At 40.2% G+C, this 25,125-nt stretch overlaps 1 protein-coding gene across 7 annotated transcripts in view; it reads right to left on the bottom strand.

Moving 5' to 3' along the window:
- SHC4 (SHC adaptor protein 4) overlaps positions 1-25,125 on the bottom strand; it is a 160,816-nt gene that overhangs the window by 71,731 nt on the left and 63,960 nt on the right. For all 7 annotated transcript variants that reach the window (XM_081508519.1, XM_081508522.1, XM_081508521.1 and 4 more), the window contains exon 3: positions 7,888-7,958. In XM_081508519.1, the coding sequence (XP_081364645.1) occupies positions 7,888-7,958 (71 nt within the window). The remainder of the gene's footprint in view (positions 1-7,887; positions 7,959-25,125) is intronic.

Raw genomic sequence — 25,125 nt, 5'->3', positions numbered from 1 at the left:
TGTAATTGGCTATTTCATCTCAGATATCTGAGAAGTGAGATCTCAGTCCTAAAGAGGCTGTGAGGAACTGGGATCAGCACAGCTTGAAACTAGCAGAAGTTGTCGTTGTCCACACATTCACACACACACCACATGAAACCTTCAGAATAGTTTCCTGATGTCTACATCTGTGTGAGAGGAAGTACTTCCACTTACATCAGTGCCTGCCAAGGAGGATTTGACTGTCATGTATCATTGTAACTGGTCTCACTAGCTGATAAAGGTCATAAATCTTGACCCTGGGAACCCAGACCCTTGCTGAGGTCTTCACATTCCTTTCTGACCAATGAACAATGAAACTTGCTTTATCCAACCATATACATTCTGTTCCAGTAAGTGCTTATTTTTAATTCTTAGCATGACCACTATGAACTAAAATTTTAACACTCTTGATGTTTTTCTCCTTGCCACTGTTCTCAGTAAATGTCTTCACTGGGGGGGGGGGTGTCCCCTGGTCTGGCAAATTAATAAAGTTTTTATCCCCACTCTAAAGTCTTTACTTTGAGTGCCATGTGGGCTGCAGTCCCACTCCTCACTGCATGGTCTCCTCACAAGTCAACACAAACACACGCTAGATACTGGAAATAACTCCAGATTTTACACAGACATAAACACGCTTATCCATGCATAGCTATAATCAATCTCATTCATACATTCCTCAGGAAAATTAAATAAATGCCAGCCTGTCTTCAAACAAACAGATATCTCAGTTTAGCCACCCAGCATGCAGATATTTGACCTGTACAGAATACTCTCCCTCCTGACATTCACATTTCTTACAAACCTCATGCACAGGTAAATGTTCATTTCAGCTGCATTTTGGCTCTGCTTTGCATGTAATGGTTGTTCACACACACACACACACACACACACACACACACACACACATACACACAAGTATGCATTTATCTCTGAAGAAGTGCCTTTAATGTCCTGCTTTAGCCAAAGAATCAAAATTTTAAGACAGTGAATTAAATTTGCAGAATCAGTGCTCAAGAGCAATAACATTACAAACAGGAAATTAGTCCAATTACAACATCCTCTGAATTATGATCTCTACTTCCTTGCTGCTTTACTTAGTACCAATCACTCATTATAGCCTGCTTACTGTTGACAGTAGTTCCAAAAAATACTACTCTGGGTCTTCTACCCCATGGAATGGAATGTGGCAGATAAATAAACTCCTTATGATCAGCTAGGGAAAATGAATCGAAGACAGGACCCCAAAAGGAAGCACTCAGCACCCGTCCTCCAACAGCTTCTTTTCCTTCCCCCAGGGGTGGCCATCACAGGAATGAGGCAAAAACCCACCACAAACCACTGTTTCCCAGCTCTCCTGGAGCCTGGCATGGACAGATCCTGTGCTGGATGCTTTGCACTTAGCCTGGCTGAATTTATTGCCACGTATGAGTTACATATGTAAAGCAATAAATACAGGAGGAGGACAGTGTAGTAAGACAATGATCTGGAGGGCCCTCCCACCAACAGTGTGCCCTGCCCTTGGGGTAAATTATGTCCCGTGGGAATGAACTAAATAGTCCATCCATGTTTCCTATGAAGTTCTGATCTTCAGGGTTGAAAACCAAGCCCTGTTCCTCCAGGTTCACTTATCGGGTTTACCCTGACGTACAATTTATTCCTTCCTCCATATCAGAAGCAGGTTCTCACCTAGACACAAAGAAGAAGGCATCCTTAGTGGGAGAGGGAAGATTTTTTTTCTTCTTTGTATGATGTGAATGCTTATGCAAGGGAGGGAGTGGGCTTTAGGTTTTTGTGAGATAATTTTTTGTGTGTCTGTGCGCTTCAGATCAAATTAGGGTTTTTTGTTTTGTTTTGTTTATATTTGTTTTAAAAATCATGATGACTGGTCATTAGACTTATCATGGTGATCATTTTGAAATGTATAGGAATACCAAATCACTATGTTGTATACCAGGGATTAACATAATGTTGTAGGTCAATTATACTGCCAAAACAAACAAAAACTCATTTAAAAAAATCAGATTTGTGATCACCAAAGGCCAGAAGTGGAGGAAAGGAGAACTGGATGAAGGCAGTCAAAAGGTATAAACTTTCAGTTGATAAATAAGTACTTGGGAAGTAATGTACAACATGATAAATATAACTAACACTGTCATACATTATATATGGAAGTTGTTAAGAGAGTAAATCCTAAGAGTTCTCATGGCAAGGAAAAAAATTTTTTTCTGTTTCTTTAATCAACTTTGTATTTATATGAGATGATGGTGTTCAGTAAATTTATTGACAATTATTTCATGATATATGTAAGTCAAATCATTTTGTTGTACATCTTAAACTTACACAGTGTTATATGTCAATTATATCTCAGTAAAACTGGATAAAAAATAAAAATAAAGAAATTATGAAAGAATAATCTTAAGAAATTAAAGAAAGAACAGCATAAAATAGGCTTAAAACAAAAAGGAGGAAAGATATACTGAAGATAGAGGGGAAATAAATGAATTAGAAAACAAAAATCAAGTAGATTTGAATAATAAAACCAGACTTGGTTCTTTCAAAAGAGCAATAATATAAACAAACCTCTGGCAAATCTGATTTAAAAAGATCACACACAGATTAGAAATGTAGAAGAAAGTATAATCACATACATAGAAGCTATTTAAAAATTAGATACAAATACTGTGGCCAACATTTTGTGATAAATTTAAAAAATCTAAATAAAATACCCAACTTTAAAGGTAAAATTATCCAAATTATTTTACCAAAGGATAAAAAATTTGAAAAGAATAATTAAAAAAACAAGAAGATTTGACAATGGAGGTAAAACTCTAACAGGTCCAGAGAGTTGTTTGGGCTAGTACCAAAGACTTTTTAAGTAGTGGATAATTCCAATATTGTTTAAAGTGCTGCAGTGCACAGAAAATATGGAAACGTTCTAAAATCATTCTTATTAGTCTAACCTATTCCTGAAACCAAAACTTTGTGAGTATAGTTCAAAAAGAAAACTCACTTATTATAAGGATGCAAAAATTTGAAATAAAATATTAACAATGTGTATGTAACTACTACCTATGATGATATGAAAGTTAAGAAGAGTTTATAGCAGGAATTCAATGATTGTTCCATATTATAAAATCTATTAATGAACTTCTCTACAATAAATAAATTAAAGGGGAAAATACCATATAACTATTATGACATATTAAAATAGCAGCAAAGAGCAAATTGTCTTGATTCTTATAGTGCTAGCCTAAAGTTCCACCTTTGTGCCTATTTATTGTATGACTTTGGGCAACTTACTTAATCTAAATTTTATTTCCTCATTAGTAGAATAAAAGGTGTTTGGGTTTTTTGTTTTTTTTGGTGGAGGGGGCAGCAAGCTATGCCATGCGGCAGGTGGGATCTTAGTTCCCAGACCAGGGATTGAACCCAAGCCCTCTTCAGTCAAAGTGTAGAGTCCTAGCCACTGGACCACCAGGGAAGTTCCTAGAATGAGAGTTTTTATTGGAGATTAAATGAGGTAATCCTACTAAAATTTTTGAATCCCTCCCCCTAAAATAAAAATTATGATGAGAACATTTTTATTAAAGAGAGGAATGACTATGTCATCCTTAGTAAGGTTTTCATTTTCCCCTTCTCTTATTTTCTATTGACATTGTTTTCCAGACATCTTGAAGACAAACTATCACTGTGAGTCTTTGTTTTCCTAATCATCTTGTTTCTCTTTTCTATTAGGAAAAACCTTCTCCTTTGCCCTTTTGCATAAACACTAGATTATTAAAAATTAAGATCTGGTCCTAAATCAGTCAAGTGGTTAAATGTCTGGGTGAGAATTTGTGGAGGAACAATAGTAAGAGCCATTGGAAGGGCTCCCCAGTGACTAAATCAGAAGTCAGAGAAGCCTGCTAGGAGCTTTGAAAAGAGTATAATCTGGAACTGCCAACACAGTACATGGCCTCCTCGTCTTTCTTTCTCTTTTTCTCTTCTGTGAGTATTTTCTATGTTCCAGAGGTCCTGTGAATTCAACCCCAAACAATTGGTAGAAAGATCCCTCATAAAGATAAGAACTGACTCCCTTTTTCTCTTCCGTTTCAACTGCTGACCCAACTGTTGTTTGTTAACCATGGATCCTCCTTTATCGTCCAGAACTTCATACTGCTGTCTCTCTATTAACTGGAACAGTGTACCAGCTAGTATAGAGATGGTTAGATGAATTAACATGGACAGGACATCAGACTGAATACATCTGTTTGTATCCAGAGCAGCAATTAGCTACACCAGTTTATCAGCATCCACACCTGATTAATCTTCTGCTTGATGGTAAATATCGGGAGATAACTGTGGGCATGGCTCAGTCAGGAAAGAAGCCACCTGCAATGCAGGAGATCAGGGTTCTATCCTTGGGTGGGGAACATGCCCTGGAGGAGAATGGCAACCCACTCCAGTACTCTTGCCTGGAAAACTCCATGGACAGAGGAGCCTGGTGGACTGCAGTCCATGGGGTCGCAAAGAGTTGGACATGACTGAGCAACTAAGCACACACACACAGCTGTGGTCACACAAAATGAAGTTCTTTCTTTTAGAATTCTACCTGGTCCACTGAACTTTTTTTTTCTTAGATTAAGTAGGATTATGAGCTAAATGAAACTTGGTGACTATGTGACATTGAAATTTTAAACAATTTGAACCTGATTCAACAGTTATATACAAATAACATCCAAGACAATTAATAATAAAGCAACTTGAATAGTGGCTGAATGTGAAAATATATGTAAGTTGAAAGAAGAAAGGAGAGGAGATAAATAAAAATTAAGAGAAGGAAAGAGTAAATATTTGTGAAGTAGGGTGGAAATTAAAGGTTTTATGGAAAGTGAACCACTCTCAAGCTTTCACAAATCTGCCCAAAACACAATCTACAATGCCAGAATCTACAAGGAATTATTGACACATCTACAAGAAATAATATTCAGATACTGTGCCAGCCACCTTCCCTTGGTTCTGTACATTATTCACAAACTGAATCTTCATGGCAGATAAAAAATAGTCTTTTGCCATTTATTAAACAATAGGAAAATACAGACTTACAAATTCATAAATATTTTTTAAAGATAGAAATTAGGAAGTTGGGATTAACATACACAAACTGGTATATATAAAATAATCAGCAGAGAACTCTCCTCAGTACTCTATAATAAACTATATGGGAAAAAGACCTGAAGAAGAATAGATACATGTATAACTAAATCACTTGCTTATACACCTGAAACTAACACAACATTGTTAGTCAACTATACTCCAATATAAAATTTAAAAATTTTAAATACAATAAAAATAAAAGTAACAAAAAAACAGATACGTGACAGGGAGGAAGGATACCGATTATTACACTTCTTCTGCAGAACAACCTAGCAATAGGTATCTAAAGCCTTCAAAATATTTATATTGTTTGACCTAGTCCTAAACCTTGAAGACATTAAGCTAAGTGAAATAAACCAGTCACAAAAGGACAAATACTATATAATTCTATCTATATGAGGTACCCATAGCAGTCATATTCATAGAGACAGAAAGTAGAACTGTGGTTACCAGGGCTAGGGGAAGAGAGAATGAAGGGTTATTATCTAATGTACAAAGTTTCAATTTGAGAAGATGAAAAACTTCTAGAGAAAGATGGTGACAGTTGCACAACAACATGAACTTACTTAATACCACTGAACTGTATACTTAAAAAGTGTTCAAATGGTAAATTTTATGTTATACATATTTTACCACAATTTAAAAATGCTTGTGAATATTTAGCAACAGGAAAAATGGCCAACATGGGAGAAACAGTATCAAATATTCTTCAGATTGTCTGCAAAAATCATTGTAAGCTTATGTAAAAAAGAAAAGATCAGAAGGGTATTCCAAAGCAGAAAATGCTAGTCGACATTATTTCCAGGTGAGATTATGAGTGATTTTCTTTTTCATATTTATCTGTATTTTCTAAGTGTTCTAAATAAATATACAGTATATTTATAAGTAGAAAAAGAAATTAAAAGCCCACCCCATGCATCTCTATCCTCTTACCCTGCTTCGTTATTACAGTAATGGCACTAATTACTGCCTGAAAGTATATTGCATATTTATTTGCTTCCTTGCCATAGTTTTTTTCCCCAGCTATGATGTAAGTTCTAAAAGATCAGAGGTGCCTGTGTCCTTAATTCTTGAAAAGTTTTTGGCACTTAATGAACACTCCATAAATAATTGAGTGAAGGAGAATAAGTCAGTGAATGAATGGATGAGGGAAAGAACAGAAAAGCAGTCCTCAGGTATGGACAGTGGCATTCGTTAGTACTGTGCCCCTAGACCAAGCTTCTGGGGTAGTGACCCTCTTCCTCCCATCTGTAACTTCCTCAGGATTGGAGGAAGGGTTTTCTCCAGATTAAGCATCATCAGAATGAATAAAACCTGAAATATGCCCAAATTAGGGTTAAAAGAATAGGAAGTAAGCTAGAAACCTCTTACTTAAAGGATATCCTTACTTAAAGGATAGTTGAAGCGTCTGATACTGTAAAAGAAAAGGGAAAATACAGCCATTTCCAAATCCTGGAAAGCAGTCAGGTGGAGCCATGCATTTATTCCATAAATATCCATTGAGCCTCTTCCAGGTGCCAAGAACTGAAATGGCACCAAGAATACAGCGGGGATGAGTGGGGAAGAATCAGACTTCATCTATTTAATTCCTGCGGGAGTACCAAAGATCAATGAGAAGTTTGGAAAGATAGATTTGAATGCATTGTAAACAAGAGAGTCCACAATAGCCTTTCTTAAAGTTCATTTCATGGAACCCCAAAGATACATGGAGTGTTTATTTATGTTACATAAAAAAAGAATTATGGGGCCAAATAAATTTAGAGAATCTTGATGAAGTTAACACTTCTTAAACTACAGCACAGGACTTCTCAGGGTCTTTAATACTGTGACTCTCCTAAAGAGCATATGATTCCTTTCCCCAAATCTTTTGGTTAAGAGGACTATTTATCCAGGCCTTGAATTCCATGGGATGAGCATCAAGAAAAGTTATCCTCTCTTCATAATGGAAATGGTGACCAGAAACCATGGAAGCAGACAGGCACTGAGGATTGTACATTGGCACCACACACCACAGATGCCCAAGTCTTCATTCTGAATCATATTGATTCATATCAATCCAGTCTTCTCACTTCATGCCCCTCACCTCATGATTTTCCCAGTTACCAGTCTCAGGACTCAGTTATTCCCCTTTCCACGCTTGCTTTGAATTTGGCCTTAAAGAACCATACCTTGTGCTTCTGCTTCTGACTTGCACTCTGTGTAATAATGACTCTGGTTCTTTCCCTAAGCTTCCTGGGGCCACTCTGGGTAAGTCTCCACTGGTTCACCTCTTCCATCCAGCTCACTGTGCGTGGAGGAGAGAGACTCAGACAAGGAATAGACAGCTTCTTGTTTCAGGGATGCCATAAATGGGACGAGCTTAGGGTTACTGATTTGAAAAGGTTTTTCCTGTTACTTTCAGAGACTTCTTCAACAGGTCTGAGATCCTGTAATGTCCTATTTCTAGATATTATTTTAAATACTTCTAGTATCTGGGAAAGCAGCTCTTTCTCTGATTGCATCATCTTATCAGTTCTCATATGAAATGCAGATGCTCTGCTGCACAATTGAGAAATCCTTCACATGATGAGTCAGAACCACTCACAAGGTCACTGGGCTTTGTTCTACCTTCCAGCCTTACAAATAAAAGCCCACAGTGCCTTTGAAGCCTTGCATGAAACTCCTGCAGAGAGAAACTCTTGTGACTTTAGATTATAGTCCTCCAAGCTTGTCAGATTTTTGTTCTCTTACCTTGTAACTTGGGTTCTCATTCCAAAATCCAGTGACCTCATTGATTGCAGCACTTCAATACAGCCCATGTACTGGAATAAGGGGGAAAAAAAAGAATAAGTAGGAAAAATGGCACAAAAATAGTTCTCAGCTTCAGAATGATTTCCTAGGAAACACCTAAATCAGTTCCTGATACCAAATTACATTTGCACGCTCAGCCTACCATTGATATTTCTGACCATTAATGGACACATACCTTAAGCTTCAGTTCAGTTATAAAACATCAGCTAAATCCAAACTATTAATATGGTATCAGGAAAACGGCTGTCATCCCTGACAAATGTGAGCTCAGGGATATGAAAGCTTGGGCTCTGGGGCCAGCCTGTGTGAACTGGAATCCTGGCTCTGCCAGTTATTAGTTATGGAACTTCAGCAAGTTACTCAACTTCTCTGCATCTCAGTTTTGCCACTAGCAACACAGGGATACAACTGTTGTGAGAGTTAAATTATTTATTTCCTAAGGTGTTCTAAGAGGAGCGCATGGTACACATGTATGCTCAAATATTAGAGGAAGCAAAACGAAATGTGAGACAAATAATACAGAAATATCAAGTATTCTAGGGAGATAAAATAAGCATATAAATGCAGATAAACCCAATGCTTAGTAACATAAGAAGATCGTACTTTTTTCAACCTCATTTATTCAGAGGATTCAAGGAAAGAAAAAGTCATGTCCTACACCAGGAACGAGTAAATCTAGCTTGAACATGGAGTATTGGAAAAGGCACCGAGGCTCATAAAGCTAAAAGACAGTTATTTTATATTTAATGTGGCAAAAGCGGGAGCTTTGTTAGGCTGGTGGAAAGAGTGACAGGATTACTCTGTGTTTGAGGAGCCTAATGTCAGCAGCAGTATGAAGGTGGGTTAATAGCAAGGGAGTAAGTGAGGATGCTCCTGTTGAGAAGTAACAAAAGCTCACCCCAAGGAGGGATGGTGGGAAGGAGGGGACAGATTCAAGTGTCATCTCGGAAATAGATACCACACAATCTGGCAGTTGATTTGATCTAGAGAATAAGAGAGAAGGATGAGTCAAGGATGACTCAGACGTTTCCAGCCAGGGTAGCAGGAGGAACAGTGATTCCATTAACAGAAACAAGAAAGCCAGGAGAGAGGAAGATGAGGTGATTTGGGACCTGTTCACTAAACGATGCTGGTGGGGTATCCAGGAAACAGCAAGTTGAGAGTTAAAAACTGGATTCTGGAATCATGGAGAGGCATTAAGCCTAGGGAGGCAGGCGCCCTGTAGCTCTGCCCCGTGAGGCAGTGGGAGTAATCCTCTTAGCAGAGCCTCAGGTGATGAGGGAGAGTGTTTCTCTGAGAAGGAGCTCAGAAATGGGCTGAGAACCAAGTGGTCTGATTGAAAGTGATCTGTCGGCTCCTTGGAAATGATCTGCTTCCTGTTTAGCTTTCCCCTGGAAGCCTTCCAACCTCCTTCTCCTTGTGGAAAGATGGTGAGAGCTGGGGGTGCCTCCCTAGACACTCTTGGAGTATTTCTCAACGAATTCTGTACATTTCGCATCCTAAGAGCAGGTCAGTGTACCAAGTGTTGTCTAGAGCCTCGTGTAGGGGAGAGTGTGCTGGCCAAGACAACTGCTCGGCCATCCTCAGCCAGATTCCTGTTCCTCACATTCTTCATGGGAGCTCTAGTATTGACACCTAAACCCTGTGTTTTCTGGCTCTGTCACCCTGCTCCTGTGCACTTTGCTGCCACACTGGCCTCCCTTCTGTTCCTCAAATACAGCCAACTCTTTCCAAACACAGGGCCTTTGCACTAGCTGTTCCATTGCTGCTGCTGCACTCTGCCTAGATCCTGCCCACTGCTCTGTAAGACTGACTCCTTTTTATCCTGCAGGTTTTAATTCAAATGTCACTGCCTCAGAGACCCTTCCTAGCACCCTTCATCACAGCACCCCATTTGTCATCATGCCACTGACTAATAATCAAGTTTACCTGTTAACTTGCTTATTACCTGTCTTCATTCCTTTGACTGTAAGCATCATAAGAGCAAGGAGCATGATCACCATGGAATTGCCAACACCCAGGACAGTGCCTGGGCCACAGAAGGTACCCAATAAATACTGGATGAAAGAGTGAAAGAGGCTTCTACTGTTCAGCTCCAACAGGAGTTTAAAATGAGCAGAGGAGGGTGAATTTCTGACTGTTCTCTCTATCCTGAAGGATGAAGAAGGAGTATAGCAGAACTAAGGTCTCAGAAAGAGACTTGAGGGGGAGGTAGGGAGAAAGGGCCTGACTCCCCAGGTGTTCCAGGGGTGGGGAAAACTCTGAGTGATAAAGCTGATGGGAGGGGAGAACGAGGCAAAGCATGTAAGCTGGGGCAGAGACGCTCTGAGGCTCAACAGCTCAGTGAGGGAGGGTGTCAAATGGGGCAGTTCTCAGCCCAGTGGTGTGAATCACTGACAGTGGGATTCTGGTTAACAAGGGAAGAGGTTTTTAGTGGCGAGTAGGAGAGGAGGACAGGGAGAGAGAGAATCTTCGAAGCTTTGTTCTTCATTTTTAATTGGGGTTTAGTTGCTTGACAATGTTGTATTAGCTTCCGCTGTGCAGTAAAGGAAGCCAGCTATACATACCCATCTACCCCCTCTTTTTTGGATTTCCTTGCCATTTAGGTCACCACAGGGCACTGAACAATGTTCCCTGTGCTATACAGTAGGTTCTCATTAGTTATCTATTTTATCCATAGTTGCGTATATATGCAAGGTTTTGTTTTTAATCACACTTCATGGCGATAACCACCTCAGTCCCTTCTAAGGCAGCCCCGGGAGTTGTTTCCAAAACCCTCCCCTTCACTGAAACCTCTGTTTTTTGCTTCACATACTTGTCTGTCAGCAATGGCACACCTTCTGCCGGCCTCGCTGTGGGAAACGTGAGTCACAATCTGAGGTGATCGTGACAATGAGCACATTCCCCATCTACCCCGGGGCAGGTGAGGTGGAAGGCACTCAGGGCAACATGAAGGGAGCTTTTTTTTCCACAATGACTCTGAAGCCCAGATGCACCTGGTCTTCCCACTGACTCATTCAGTCCATTTCACTCTGAAACCATCGCTGTGAAGAAGCAGGGAGGGCACAATGCATAAAAAGACTGTCAGTATCTTTGTTTAGGTACCTGACTGAACAAGCAGAAAGTAGTCGAATGTCCAGGCCTGAGGGAGGAGGAGTTTAGTTTGTTGATTTCGGTATAAGCTAACCCTACCTCTCATTCATATATTAAGTGTAGGTCTGCAAAGACATGGTCTCTGTTCTCAAGAAACCTAGCCCCATGAGGATAGGACAACCATGAAAGAGATGATTTATCTTTTCTTTCTATGAGGTTAGTCCTGGTTAATTCCATTTAATAGATGAAGAAATTAAGCCTTTAATGGGAAGTGGCTGGCTCGGTTTCACTCATTCAGTGAGACTGAATCAGGGCTTATTCTGGAGGCCGCAGTCCATTTCTGGGAACATTTGTGTGAGCCTTGTAGGACAGGAAAATCGAAAAGAGAAGAGGTCATCCAGCTGCCCCCTCTGCCTCTTCCTTTGGTCTTCCCAGGTGGGAAAGAAGGTGACCTACCTGGGGGCCCCGTGGTAAGAGCGGGCATGAATCCAAGCTCTTCCTGGGCCAGCAGGATGTGGCACCCGAGACAGAAGACACGCCCTAACACCTGACTCTGTGATGGGGAGAGGACACTGAAGACCTTTATTAGAGGTGTCAGGGGTGGTAGGAACGTGACAGCACTCAGACAACCTTTCCATTCAGCACCTGACAGACGGCTCACCTAGATCCCAGCTCACGCACTCCCTTCTTGCCCCAGGGCAGTCATAATATTATTGTACTGTCTGAGCTTCAACCACTTGTTTCTAAGGAGAGGCGAACAGTCTATTCATGGCCTGTGTATCTTGGGCTTTGCATTCCAGAGAAGAAATTATTACAGAGGTTCTCAGAGAACAGGAATGAGAGCTGGCTTGTGGGAACTTTTCATCCTGACTCTTACAGAATGACGACTTTCAAAGATTCAAAGAAAAAAGATACATATTCTTATATCCTCAGAAACAATGTCTGAAGGATACATATTACCTCTGGGAATGGGAGAGAGGCAAACTTTTACTTTTTACTTTACATTTTTGTATTGTTTGTGTTTGAAAAAATAAGTAAGTGGTATTATTTTAGAGTTTAAAAATTAAATAAAGTCTACCACTTAACCTCTTGGAATCACAATTTATTAATTACCAAGTAAGGTTAAATCTCTTATTTTTCAATGGCATTTTCCCTTCCTTAGAATGTGCCTGCCCTTGTGCTAGACGGCAGAAGCCACCAACGTGGCCTAAAGACATTGCAGGATTTTTCTGCCACCTGTAAATAACATCTAATCTTTCCCATTAAAAACAGGGGAAATGGGGAGAGGACAACCTTGAGACATTGTCTCCACTTCCTTACTTTTAACTCATGCTTCAACTCACTACAGTAGCTTCCAGTCTCTAGACTCTACTGAAACTCCCTGAGCAAACCAGTGATCTTGTCCACTCTAGTGACCTGTTCTAGCCTCTGGTTCACATACTCTTCCTTTTCTTTCAAACCCCTCATCCAACCAGGGGCCAAATTCCATCAATTCAGTCATCTCTCATATCTGCTCTAGTTTAGGCACACTCTGTCTCTCAACTGCAATAGAGTGGACTCCCATCATATCAATGTTTGATTTAATCCGTTCAACTAATGTATCAACCTGACTTGCAGAAAGTAAGAGATCAGTCCCTTTATTCAGCCCCTCAGCCCCCAACTCTACTATTCAAACTAGACTTGACTTCTGCCCCAAGGAAAAGGGACCTGTCTGCAAATTCAATCAGAGATAGAAGCCATTGACTCTGAACTGAGCCTTGATGGTCCAGGTGCACAGGTGTTATAGAGATTTCAGAGATTTCCTAGTGTATTCTTTATTCCACCTGATTTTCACCCTTGTGATGAATTTAGAACGCAAGCCCCCTAAGAAGGAGTCTCTGGTGTCCCACCCTCTGAATCTGCCTTTCCCAGTGTAGCCAGCATCTTACTGAAATGCAGGTGTACCATGATATCACTCTACCCTATCACACCTCATTCCCACTTAAAACTCTCACAGATCCCCCACCTTATTAAAGCAGAGCTTCTCAAACTTTAGAAAACTTAGGAATTACCAAGGAAACTTAAATGGAAGATTTTTAAAAACAGATTTCTGGGGTTCTGAAAAATTCTACTTCAGGTGGTCAGGGAGAATGTGTTTTATTAAGGACTCACAGATTCTGCTACAGCAGGTCCAAGAATTACACTTTGGAGAAAACATCAGTCTTCAGGAAGAGATCTTGCTTTCTTAGCTTAATGGACAAGGTCTCTAACTATCATCATTCAAAAGTCACTTCCATGAAACCTCTCCTCTTTTCCTCCTTTCATTTTTAAATTTTATTTATTTATTTACTTATGGCTGTGCTGAGCCTTTGTTGCAGCTCAGGCTTTTCTCTAGTTGCAGAGAACAGGGGCCACTTTTCATTGCAGTGGCGTGTCTTGTTGCAGAACACGGGCTCAAAGGTATGCAGGCTTCAGTAGTTGGGGTGCATGGGATTAATAGAGGTAGTTTGCAGGCTCTAGAGCACAGGCTCAATAGTTGTGGTACAGGGCCTAGCTGCTCCATGGCACACAGGATCCTCCTGGACCAGGGATCAAACAGTTTCCTGCATTGGCAAGCAGATTCTTTACCATGAGCCATCGGGGAAGACCTTTTTCTCCTTTCTTACCTTCAGTCTGACCACTCCCTTCTCTGGACCCTCCTCCACACACTGTATGGACATCCAGAAGACCTTTTATAAAATATAAATTGTCCATATGGCTTTTTTGGCCAGTGTGTCTGTACCTCTTTTGGAATAGGAATGGTGTCTGTTTCTTCTTTGTATCCTCAGTATTGAACCTAGCTCACCAATGCTCCTGAGATGAATGAGTAAAATGCAGCTTGAACAACTTATAAGAAAAGATAGGATGTGTACATAAAAATAATTATATTAAAGGTTTAGATCATAGTAATCCTTTTTTCAAACTGTATCTCATCTAACTTAATTTTCAGAAAGAATAATCATAAAGGTCAAAAGCTCAGTGCTTAATAATTAAGATATTAATGAGTAAATGGATCCAGACAGAAGAAAGTAACCAGATACAGGCAAATCTGGAACTATACAGACTACAAGAAAGACAAAACCCAAGCTACTCACTCTAGCCCCTTGTTGCCATTTAGGAAACCAGATCTGATTTTTCAAGAGAAGTCAGAAATAAGACTTTATTTATGAGTTTTCCTAAATTTTAAAACCAACAGGTCACAATGAACACTCCAAAAATTAAATTTTAAAAATTACATTATTAATAGAATTAAAAGCAATAAAATATTTATGAATAAATGTAACAAAATAAATGCAAAATTCAGACTTTGAAAACTATAAAGTATTGTTGAAAGAAATTTAAGAAGACCAAAATAATTGGAAAGACATTCCAAGTTCAGGGATCAGAAGACTTCACGTTAAGATAGCAATATTCCTCGAACTGATACTATTGACTCAATTCCTGGCAAAATACCAAATGGCTTCTCTGCAGAAATTGACAAGCTGATCCTAAAATTCACATAGAAGTTCAAGAGACCCAGAAGGGCCAACACAATGTTGAAAAAGATAAAAGTTGGAGAACTCACATGTCCTAATTTCAAAACTCCCGACACAGGTGTACAATCAAAACAGGTGTGGTAATTACATAAGGAAAGACATATAGATCAGTGAAATAGAATTGAGAGTCCAAAAATAAACCCTCACGTGCTCAGTCGCTTCAGTCATGTCCACCAATCGAATTTTGACGAGGGCACTAAAACAATTTAAGTGGGGAAAGAACAGCGTTTTCAACAAACAGTGCTGGAGCAGTTGGATATTACAGAAATGAAATAACATACAAAAGAATGAAATCAGATCTCTATTCCATGTCATATGCAAAAAATAAACTCAAAAATGGATCTAAGATCTACACATAGGAATTAAAATGATAATACTCTTAAAAGAAAATAGCAAAAATTATCATAACCTTGGCTATGACACCAAAAGTACAAGCAAGCAAAGAAAAAAATATATAAATTGAATCTTATAAAAATCAAATACTTTCATACTTCAAGGGACACTATCAAGAAAATGAAAAGATCACCCACAGAATGGGAGAAATTGTTTGCAAATGATTTATCTGATAAGGGACTTGCATCTATAATACATAAAGAACACTTACAACACAATAGTAAAAAGACAAGCAACCCAATTTTTAAATGGACAAATGATCTGAATAGACGTTCTCAAAATAAGATATACAAATGGCCAGTAAGCACAGGAAAAACTGCTCAATGTCATTCATCACTAAGGAAATGCATATTGAAACCACAATGAGATACCACTTCACACTCTTTGGAATGGCTATAATTTAAACAAACAAACAAACTGAAAATAGCAAGTGTTGGCAAAGATATGGAGAAACTGAAACCCTTATACATTGGTAATGGGAATATAAAATGGTGAAGACACAAGGGAAAACAGCTTGGCAGTTTCTCAGAAAGTTAAACTTAGAACTACCATAAGGTCCAAAAATTCCACTCCTAGATATTCACTCATGAAAAGTGAAAACATAGGTCCACACATAAACTTTCACTCAAATGTTCACAGCAGCACTAGTCATAATGACAAAAAGTAGAAACAACCTGAATATCCATCAACTAATGAATAGATCAATAAAAAGTGGTACATCATGCCACAGCCTTGTGTTTGGCAATAAAAAGGAAATGAAATACTGATAAATGGTACAACATGGATGAACTTTGAAAATATTTTTCTAAGGGAAAGAACGCAGTCACAAAAGACCACATACTGTGTGATTCCATTTATATGAAATAATTGGAATAGATAAATCTATAGAGCTAGAAAGGAAGGTTGGAAGGTTTAGAGGGGTGGGGTGTGAGTGCTACAGGTTACAGAGTTGATTTGGGAGTTGATAAGAATGTTCTAATATTGGTGGTGATTGCACAACTCTGTGAATATACTAAAATCCATTGAATTGTATACTTTATATGGGTGGATTATATGAAATGTAATTATATCTCAATAGAATTATTATCAAGCAATAACAACAATAGGCCAAACAAATAATATCTGCAGGCAGTGTGTGATCCTGATATAAACTATTCAGGAAATATAGGTGAATGGATGAATAATCCATCTATGAATAAGGCTTCAGATCATTATAGTTGTTTGAAATCTTCAGCATCCTTGAGGCAGAGTTCATTGCTCTTCCTTTGGGCTCCCAGAATATCTTGGTCACACCCGAAGGTTGTACTCACCCAGTGATGCTGCTATTTATCTATTTAAATGTCTATGTCTGCCCGCTGCTAAACTGTGTGCTTCTCAAGGGCAGGGAGTGAGTCTTAGTCATCATTATCCCCAGCACCTCTTACAGGGTAATAAATGATTTATTTGAATGAAGGAGCCAAGAAATAATGTTCAGGAAGTCTTAAAATAACCTGCATCTTAACTGGACCATCTGTAATGTGCTCCTCTTAAAGAGGTATATTTCCAGTTAAAATAATCCTGAAGTAAAGCTGGTCAAAGCCCTCCTTACGCCAGGTTTCAGTTGGGTGTGCATCATGTGAGAAGGTAGTGGAAAGTTATTCCCCATTTAGTGCAGCACCAATCCATGCAAACCTGGGGCAAGTGGACGCTGGGGAGGGGGACTCTGCCTCTGGAATGGGGAGCAAGTTTAGAGGGAGTTCAGTGAGACAGGCCTCAAGGGAAGAGGCACAAGTGGTCCTAGCAAACACTGCCTTTCTTCTCCTTTTTTTAAAAAATTGAACTATGGTTGATTTACAATATTCTGTTAGTTTCAGGTATATAGCTTCAGATTCTTTTCCATTATTGGTTATTACATAATATCATGATATTGAATATAGTTATTTCCCTATGCTACACAGTAAATCCTCATTTATATACTTTCTATAGAGTGATGTGTATCAATTATTTCCATACTCCCAATTGATCCCCCCCAATCCTTTCCCCTTTGGGAAGCATAAGTTTGTTTTTTGTCTATGAATCTATTGAGACTGCCTTTTCTTAGATGGGCTTCCCGATAACTCAGTTGGTAAAGAATCTGCCTGCAATTCAGGAGACCCTGGTTTGATTCCTCGGTCAGGAAGATCTGCTGGAGAACAGATAGGCTACCCACTCCAGTATTCTTGGGCTTCCCTGTGGCTCAGCTGGTAAAGAATCTGTCTGTAATGTGGGAGACCTGGGTTCGATCCCGGGGTTGGGAAGATCCCCTGGAGAAGGGGAAGGCTACCCACTCCATTATTCTGACCTGGAGAATTCCATGGACTGTATAGACCATGGGGTCTCAAAGAGTCAGACATGACTGATTTCTTAGATGATCTTACAACACCTTTGAAACTTCCCACCAAGAGCACAGGGCTGCTGACACTTTCTTGCTCTCTACCACTCTCTGTCCTCTGTATTTGCTTTTCTTCAGAGTACTTACTGCTTATAACAATGTTTGTTGATAGTCTGTCTCCCCCACTAGAAGATTAGTAGCAGACAACAGGACTGCTCTATCCCCAACAACTAGAATACTGTCTGGTATACAGTAGTCCCTCAAAGTAAACTTCAGTTGATTAAACTGAACAGGTCTTTAAAATGCAAACATCTGCCCTGATGAAAACTCCTTCTGCTCCAGGTTCAAAACCCTGAAAATCTGGATTTGATCACTCATTCCCACTGGGGTCTTTGCAACTAGGGAATTTCAACCCTCTGAGTCCTTAATATTTACAAAGATGGAATCTTCTAAAGTAAGTTGTGTGTTCTGCTGGTCCTTCCAAAAGAAGGAAGGGTTCTCCAGGGTTCTCTCTATCTCCAAGGTTCCTGTCCAAGGCAAAGCAGGGCTGTGAAGGGAGCTAACCCTATCACTCTGGCCCAGATCTCATAGATGCTCTTCCCCTGCTAAGTAGATGCCTTCAACAGCAGCAAATGAAGAGGCACCTATATTTTAAAATTCCATTCCTAGTCCCACTAAGGCAAGCAGAACTGACAACATCTTAAATATAATCTCCTGGGGATTTGTAGAATTAATAAGGGCATTTTTAAGTTTATTCAGAAGAAACGTTTCTCTTTGACAATGGGCAACCTGGATCCTTCAGACAGAAAGTCTTGAGGGCCAGAAGCCCAGGTAAACAATAAAGATCTTGGTCTGGTTGGCACTTTGTTGACACTCCAATATTTTAGGATATAAACCGCCTACAAGCATCAAAAGAAAACTTTCAATTCATCTGAAAAACAGTACTGTTTGTCTGTGGGCAAGGAAAGTATGACAACCATCTGTATATCACACCAGGCGACTGTGCAGCATCTCATTCCAACAGTCCTACTCACATTGAAAATCCCTTACACATGGGCATTTTTTTGAACTGAGAGTGGTTTCATATCTTCCTACAGACCTGAGCACAGACACAGTCACTCTGCTTGAGGTCATCCCTGAGGCAAAAACTGCACTGAGAGCATTTGGAGGGCTCTGACCTCCCCCTAGGAATAACTTTATACTCATTTCTTGGGAGACATGAATGGCTCTCTCTGCTGCTGGGCACAGCCAGGTAAATCACATCCTATGTGATCATGTGCTTTTGTATGAACAGCGATTTACACTGTCTGTTTTCACAAGTGTTATCTCATTTGATCCTCACAGGGAAACTGTCACAGAACCTGAACAGGTACATAATACCCCTTTTACAGATGAGAAATTGATTCTTATGGGTTCAGTGTTCTGCTCAAGGGTCATGGGGCTGGTTCATAGAGAACACAGATCTTTTGCTGCTTAAAGCTATGCTGTTCCACATCATCTCCCTGACCTGGAGAAGTTGAATCTCAAAGCCCTACATCTATAAAAGATACACGCTAGTGCACAGTGATTTTGATCACTAATGTAAGAAGTAGGATGTGTTTCATCCTATTGATGAGGCATCTGCTGATAGCAGTTCCCCCACAGTACCTGCATCAGGTAAGAAGACTCCTGTGATGCTTACTTCCCTGCAATGACCCATGCTTCACATGGGTAGAGCCCAGGGACATTTGTAAAATGAAAATGAATTCAGGGATCTGAAAACATCTGGACTGAAGATACTGTATTGTATCTCTCCTCTATTCACCTGCCCAAACAGCCATTATATATATAGAAAGAGAGAGACAAGGCTGAGCACCAAAGAATTGACACTTTCAAACTATGGTGTTGGAGAAGACTCTTGAGAGTCCCTGGGACTGCAAGGAGATTAAACCAGTCAATCCTAAAGGAAATCAACCCTGAATATTCAATGGAAGGACTGATGCTGAAGCTGAAGTTCCAATACTTTGGCCACCTGATGCAAAGAACTAACTCATTAGAAAAGACCCTGATGCTTGGAAGGATTGAAGGCAAAAGAAGAAGAGGGTGGCAGAGGATGAGATGATTAGATAGCTTCACCAACATAGTGGATATAAGTTTAAGCAAACTCCAGGAGATGGTGGAGGAGAGAAAGGCCTGGCGTGCTGCAGTCCATAGGGTTGCAAACAGTCGGACACAACTTAGCGACTGAACAAGAACAATATATGTATAAACTTTTAAAATACTTTTCTCTTTTTAATATATAGGTATTATTATTCTTGTGATGCATGAAGAGAAAGAGTGGGAAAGACAGGTGACAGATGTTTGTACATTCTAAAATAACTTATAGGAACTCAGGAGTGATTGCTGCAACCACAACCTAAAACAGTAAATTCCACACAGTTGATCACCCTTTGTGTTTTGGAGGAACAAAAATTGAACATACAAAGGTGAAATCTCCATAAAAAATATTCTTAATGTGCTCGTGGTAGAACTCCTTGGGGACCTCTTATCTTTATTAAATTTTAATACTGTTGAGATTCAAAAGCTGCAACCAATAGCTTCATGCTGAGTCGTTTGTGGGGAAGAGTAAATGCCCCATAACCCAGACTTCTCAGTTCTGTTCAGTTCAGTCGCTCAGTCGTGTTCGACTCTTTGCGACCCCATGAATTGCACCACACCAGGCCTCCCTGTCCATCACCAACTCCCGGAGTTTACCCAAACTCATGTCCATCGAGTTGGTGATGCCATCCAGCCATCTCATCCTCTGTCGTCCCCTTCTCCTCCTGCCCCCAATCTTTTCCAGTATCAGGGTCTTTTCCAATGAGTCAACTCTTCGCATGAGGTTACCAAAGTATTGGAGTTTCAGCTTCAACATCAGTCCTTCCAGTGAACACCCAGGACTGATCTCCTTTAGGATGGACTGGTTGGATCTCCTTGCAGTCCAAGGGACTCTCAAGAGTCTTCTCCAACACCACAGTTCAAAAGCATCAATTCTTCGGTGCTCAGCATTCTTCACAGTCCAACTCTCACATCCATACATGACTACTGGAAAAACCATGCCCTTGACTAGATGAACCTTTGTTGGCAAAGTAATGTCTCTGCCTTTTAATATGCTATCTAGGTTGGTCATAACTTTCCTTCCAAGGAGTAGGCGTCTTTTAATTTCATGGCTGCAATCACCATCAGCAGTGATTTTGGAGCCCAAAAAAATAAAGTCTGACACTGTTTCCACTGTTTCCCCATCTTTTTCCCATGAAGTGATGGGACCAGATGCCATGAGCTTAGTTTTCTGAATGTTGAGCTTTAAGCCAACTTTTTCACTCTCCTCTCTCACTTTCATCAACAGTTTTTTTAGTTCTTCTTCACTTTCTGCCATAAGGGTGGTGTCATCTGCATATCCAAGGTTATTGATGTTTCTCCTGGCAATCTTGATTCCAGCTTGTGCTTCTTCCAGCCCAGCGTTTCTCATGATGTACTCTGCATATAAGTTAAATAAGCAGGGTGACAATATACAGCCTTGACGTACTCCTTTTCCTATTTGGAACCAGTCTGTTGTTCCATGTCCAGTTCTAACTGTTGCTTCCTGACCTGCATACAGGTTGCTCAAGAGGCAGGTCAGGTGGTCTCTTCCAGAATTTTCCACAGTTTATTGTGATCTACACAGACAAAGACTTTGGCATAGTCAATAAAACAGAAATAGATGTTTTTCTGGAACTCTCTTGCTTTTTCGATGATCCAGTGGATGTTGGCAATTTGATCTCTGGTTCCTCTGCCTTTTCTAAAACCAGCTTGAACATCTGGAAATTCACAGTTCACATATTGCTGAAGCCTGGCTTGGAGAATTTTGAGCATTACTTTACTAGCGTGTGAGATGAGTGCAATTGTGCGGTAGTCTGAACATTCTTTGGCATTGCCTTTCTTTGGGATTGGAATGAAAACTGACCTTTTCCAGTCCTGTGGCCACTGCTGAGTTGTCCAAATTTGCTGGCATGTTGAGTGCAGCACTTCCACAGCATCATCTTTTAGGATTTGAAATAGTTCAACTGGAATTCCATCACCTACACTAGCTTTGTTCGTAGTGATACTTCCCAAGGCCCACTTGACTTCACATTCCAGGATGTCTGGCTCTAGGTGAGTGATCACACCATCATGATTATCTGGGTCGTGAAGATCTTTTTTGTACAGTTATTCTGTGTATTCTTGCCACCTCTTCTTAATATCTTCTGCTTCTGTTAGGTCCATACCATTTCTGTCCTTTATCGAGCCCATCTCTGCATGAAATGTTCCCTTGGTATCTCTAATTTTCTTGAAGAGATCTCTAGTCTTTCCCATTCTGTTGTTTTCCTTTATTTCTTTGCATTGATTGCTGAGGAAGGCTTTCTTATCTCTCCTTGCTATTCTTTGGAACTCTGCATTCAAACGGGAATATCTTTTCTTTTCTCCTTTGCTTTTCACTTCTCTTCTTTTCACAGCTATTTGTAAGGCCTACTCAGACAGCCATTTTGCTTTTTTGCATTTCTTTTCCATGGGGATGGTCTTGATCCCTGTCTCCTGTACAATGTCACGAACCTCTGTCCATAGTTCATCAGGCACTCTATCAGATCTAGTCCCTTAAATCTATTTCTCATTTCCACTGTAAAATCATAAGGGGTTTGATTTAGGTCATACTTGAATGGACTAGTGGTTTTCCCTACTTTCTTCAATTTAAGTCTGAATTTGGCAATAAGGAGTTCATGATCTAAGCCACAGTCAGCTCCCAGTCTTTTTTTTGCTGACTGTATAGAGCTTCTCCATCTTTGGCTGCAAAGAATATAATCAATCTGATTTCGGTGCTCACCACCTGGTGATGTCCGTGTGTAGAGTCCTCTCTTGTGTTGTTGGAAGAGGGTGTTTGCTATGACCAGTGCATTCTCTTGGCAAAACTCTATTAGCCTTTGCCCTGCTTCATTCTGTACTCCAAGGTCAAATTCGCCTGTTACTCCAGGTGTTTCCTGACTTACTACTTTTGCATTCCAGTCCCCTATAATGAAAAGGACATCTTTTTGGGGTGTTAGTTCTAAAAGGTCTTGTAGGTCTTCATAGACCCGTTCAACTTCAGCTTCTTCAGTGTTACTGGTTGGGGCATAGACTTGGATTACTGTGATAGTGAATGGTTTGCCTTGGAAACGAACAAAGATCATTCTGTCGTTTTTGATATTGCATCCAAGTGCTGCATTTTGGACTCTTTTGTTGACCGTGATGGTTACTCCATTTCTTCTAAGGGATTTCTGCCCACAGTAGTAGATATAATGCTCATCTGAGTTAAATTCACCCATTCCAGTCCATTTTAGTTCGCTGATTCCTAGAATGTCGACGTTCACTCTTGTCATCTCCTGTTTGACCACTTCCAATTTGCCTTGATTCATGGACCTAACATTTCAGGTTCCTATGCAATACTGCTCTTTACAGCATCAGACCTTGCTTCTATCCCCAGTCACATCCACAACTGGATATTGTTTTTGTTTTGGCTCCATCCCTTCATTCTTTCTGGAGTTATTTCTCTACTGATCTTCAGTAGCATATTGGAAAGTTTTATCATTTTGTAAGTATAATCCTAGGAATTCAAGAATGCTATTTTCTGTTGTTCTTAAAGAAGGTCTCTATCTTGGTGGACTGGCCCTCATTAATGAAAATGGGAATTGAAATACTGGCCCTACTCAGATTATATTGCCTTTGAAATAGCAATTGACTACTCTCTGCTGATGGATCCAGTGAAATCCCAAGTTGTGTCAAGGCATTAATATGTTTAGAAGAGAAGCAGCCTTAGCAGTGCTGCTTACAGGAAGAACAAACTGAATAACTGATCCCAATAGCCATTTAACTAGAGATCTGTGTTTAAAAAGGCAAGCTTCATCCTATTCCCTGGAAGGTCCTCATTTTTCCAGACACTGTCATTCCCTTTTGCTTTCATTTTATACTTCTTTCCTTCCTTCCACTCTTTTCTTTGTTTATGTGAGAGCTGTTAGTGCATTTCCATGAATATTTCCAATTTTCACCTACCCACCCCAGAGTAGGATGGCACTTCTCTTGTTCCTTTGAAGCCGGTGCAGCTTCTGATTTAGTGAATGTACGCAAGCAGACTATTACTTTGGGAGTGAGTTTTTTTTTTCAAATTTCCTCTCTTTCAATTAGGGAGGCACAGAGACAGAGCCTCCCTTGGCCCAGGTTCTGAGGGAGAGCACAGAGTAAGAGACCCGAGCCACTTTGCTGAGGACACATGATATTAGTGACAAATAAACCTTTTTTTGTTTTGTTTTGACTCAGCTGCTGAGATGCTTGGATTGCTTATTACCATAGAATGATTTAGTCTACCCTGACCTTTATGGTAACCATGAAAGGGAAAAAGGAACAGACCACAGGGTCTAGGAGCATGGGCTCTGAGAATTAGGCAGGCCAGGTCTGAAGCTCAGCTTTGCATGTACTGGCTGTGACACTGTGAGCAAATAACTTGCATCTAAGGCCTCAGTTTCCTCATCTATAAAATAGGGCCAATAACTTACCTGTTACATAAGGTTATTATTAGGCTCAAATAAGGTGATGCAGGTGTGGTGCTCAGCATAGTGAAGGAGCATGAGAAGGGCTCAGTAAAAGGCAGTGACTATCCTGGGATGACAGTGTTCCTCACTCTCCTCTTCAGTTCCATTTGCCTCCTAGTTGGGGAAGGTGATGAATAAGCCTCAACTACTACGAAGGGACTTCAATTAAGAGCACTCTTTATAGAGTGTGATAAACACTAGGATATAAGGTGCTATGGGAGTGTGTAGGAGGGGCTCCAACCCAGTCTCAGGGAATCAGGGAAGATTTTTTAGAAGAAGTCATGATGGGCAGCTAAGGAGAGGATTGGGAAGGGATTTCCAGGCAACAGGTAGAGCATGTGCATGAGAGAAAGGGCAAGAATAAGAGGTGCTCCAAAAGCATTCAATATGACTAAAGTCCAGAGATATGGCTGGAGGTGTAGATAGGTGTAACTACAGTATATTAGTTATCTAGTTCACTGTCTGCCTGCATAACTCAATATGCTCTTGGTGGCTAGCAACTGGGTCCATTTACCTGGCATTCTTAGAGTCCCATACAATACATGGGATGCAGTAGGCTCTCGATAAATGGTCACAGAATGTCTGATGATTATAACCAAGTTTCAAGCTACCTAAGATTAAGTGTGACAGACTTTATTTTCTTGGGCTCCAAAATCACTGCAGATGGTGACTGCAGCCATGAAATGAAAAGACGCTTGCTCCTTGGAAGAAAAGCTATGATAATCCCAGACAGTATATTAAAAAGCAGAGACATTACTTTGCCAACAAAGGTTCATCTAGTCAAGGCTATGGTTTTTCCAGTAGTCATGTATGGATGTGAGTGAAGTCAAGTGAAGCCACTCAGTCATGCCCAACTCTTTGCAACCCCACGGACTGTAGCCTACCAGGCTCCTCTGTCCATGGGATTTTCCAGGCAAGAGAACTGGAGTGGGCTGCCATTTCCTTCTCCAGAGGATCTTCCTGAGCCAGGGATCGAACCCAGGTCCCCTGCATTGTAGGCAGATGCTTTACTGTCTGAGCCACCAGGGAAGTATGGATGTGAGAGTTGAACTATAAAGAAAGCTGAATGTCAAAGAATTGATGTTTTTGAACTGTGGTATTAGCGAAGACTCTTGAGAGTGCCTTGGACTGCAAGGAAATCAAACCAGTCAATCCTAGAGGAAATCAGTCCAAAATATTCATTGGAAGGACTGAT

Source organism: Giraffa tippelskirchi, chromosome 7, assembly GCF_054371585.1.
Source record: "Giraffa tippelskirchi isolate mGirTip1 chromosome 7, T2T-mGirTip1v1.2.pri, whole genome shotgun sequence".
Lineage (NCBI taxonomy): Eukaryota > Metazoa > Chordata > Mammalia > Artiodactyla > Giraffidae > Giraffa > Giraffa tippelskirchi.
This window is presented reverse-complemented; position numbering and strand designations above follow the sequence as displayed.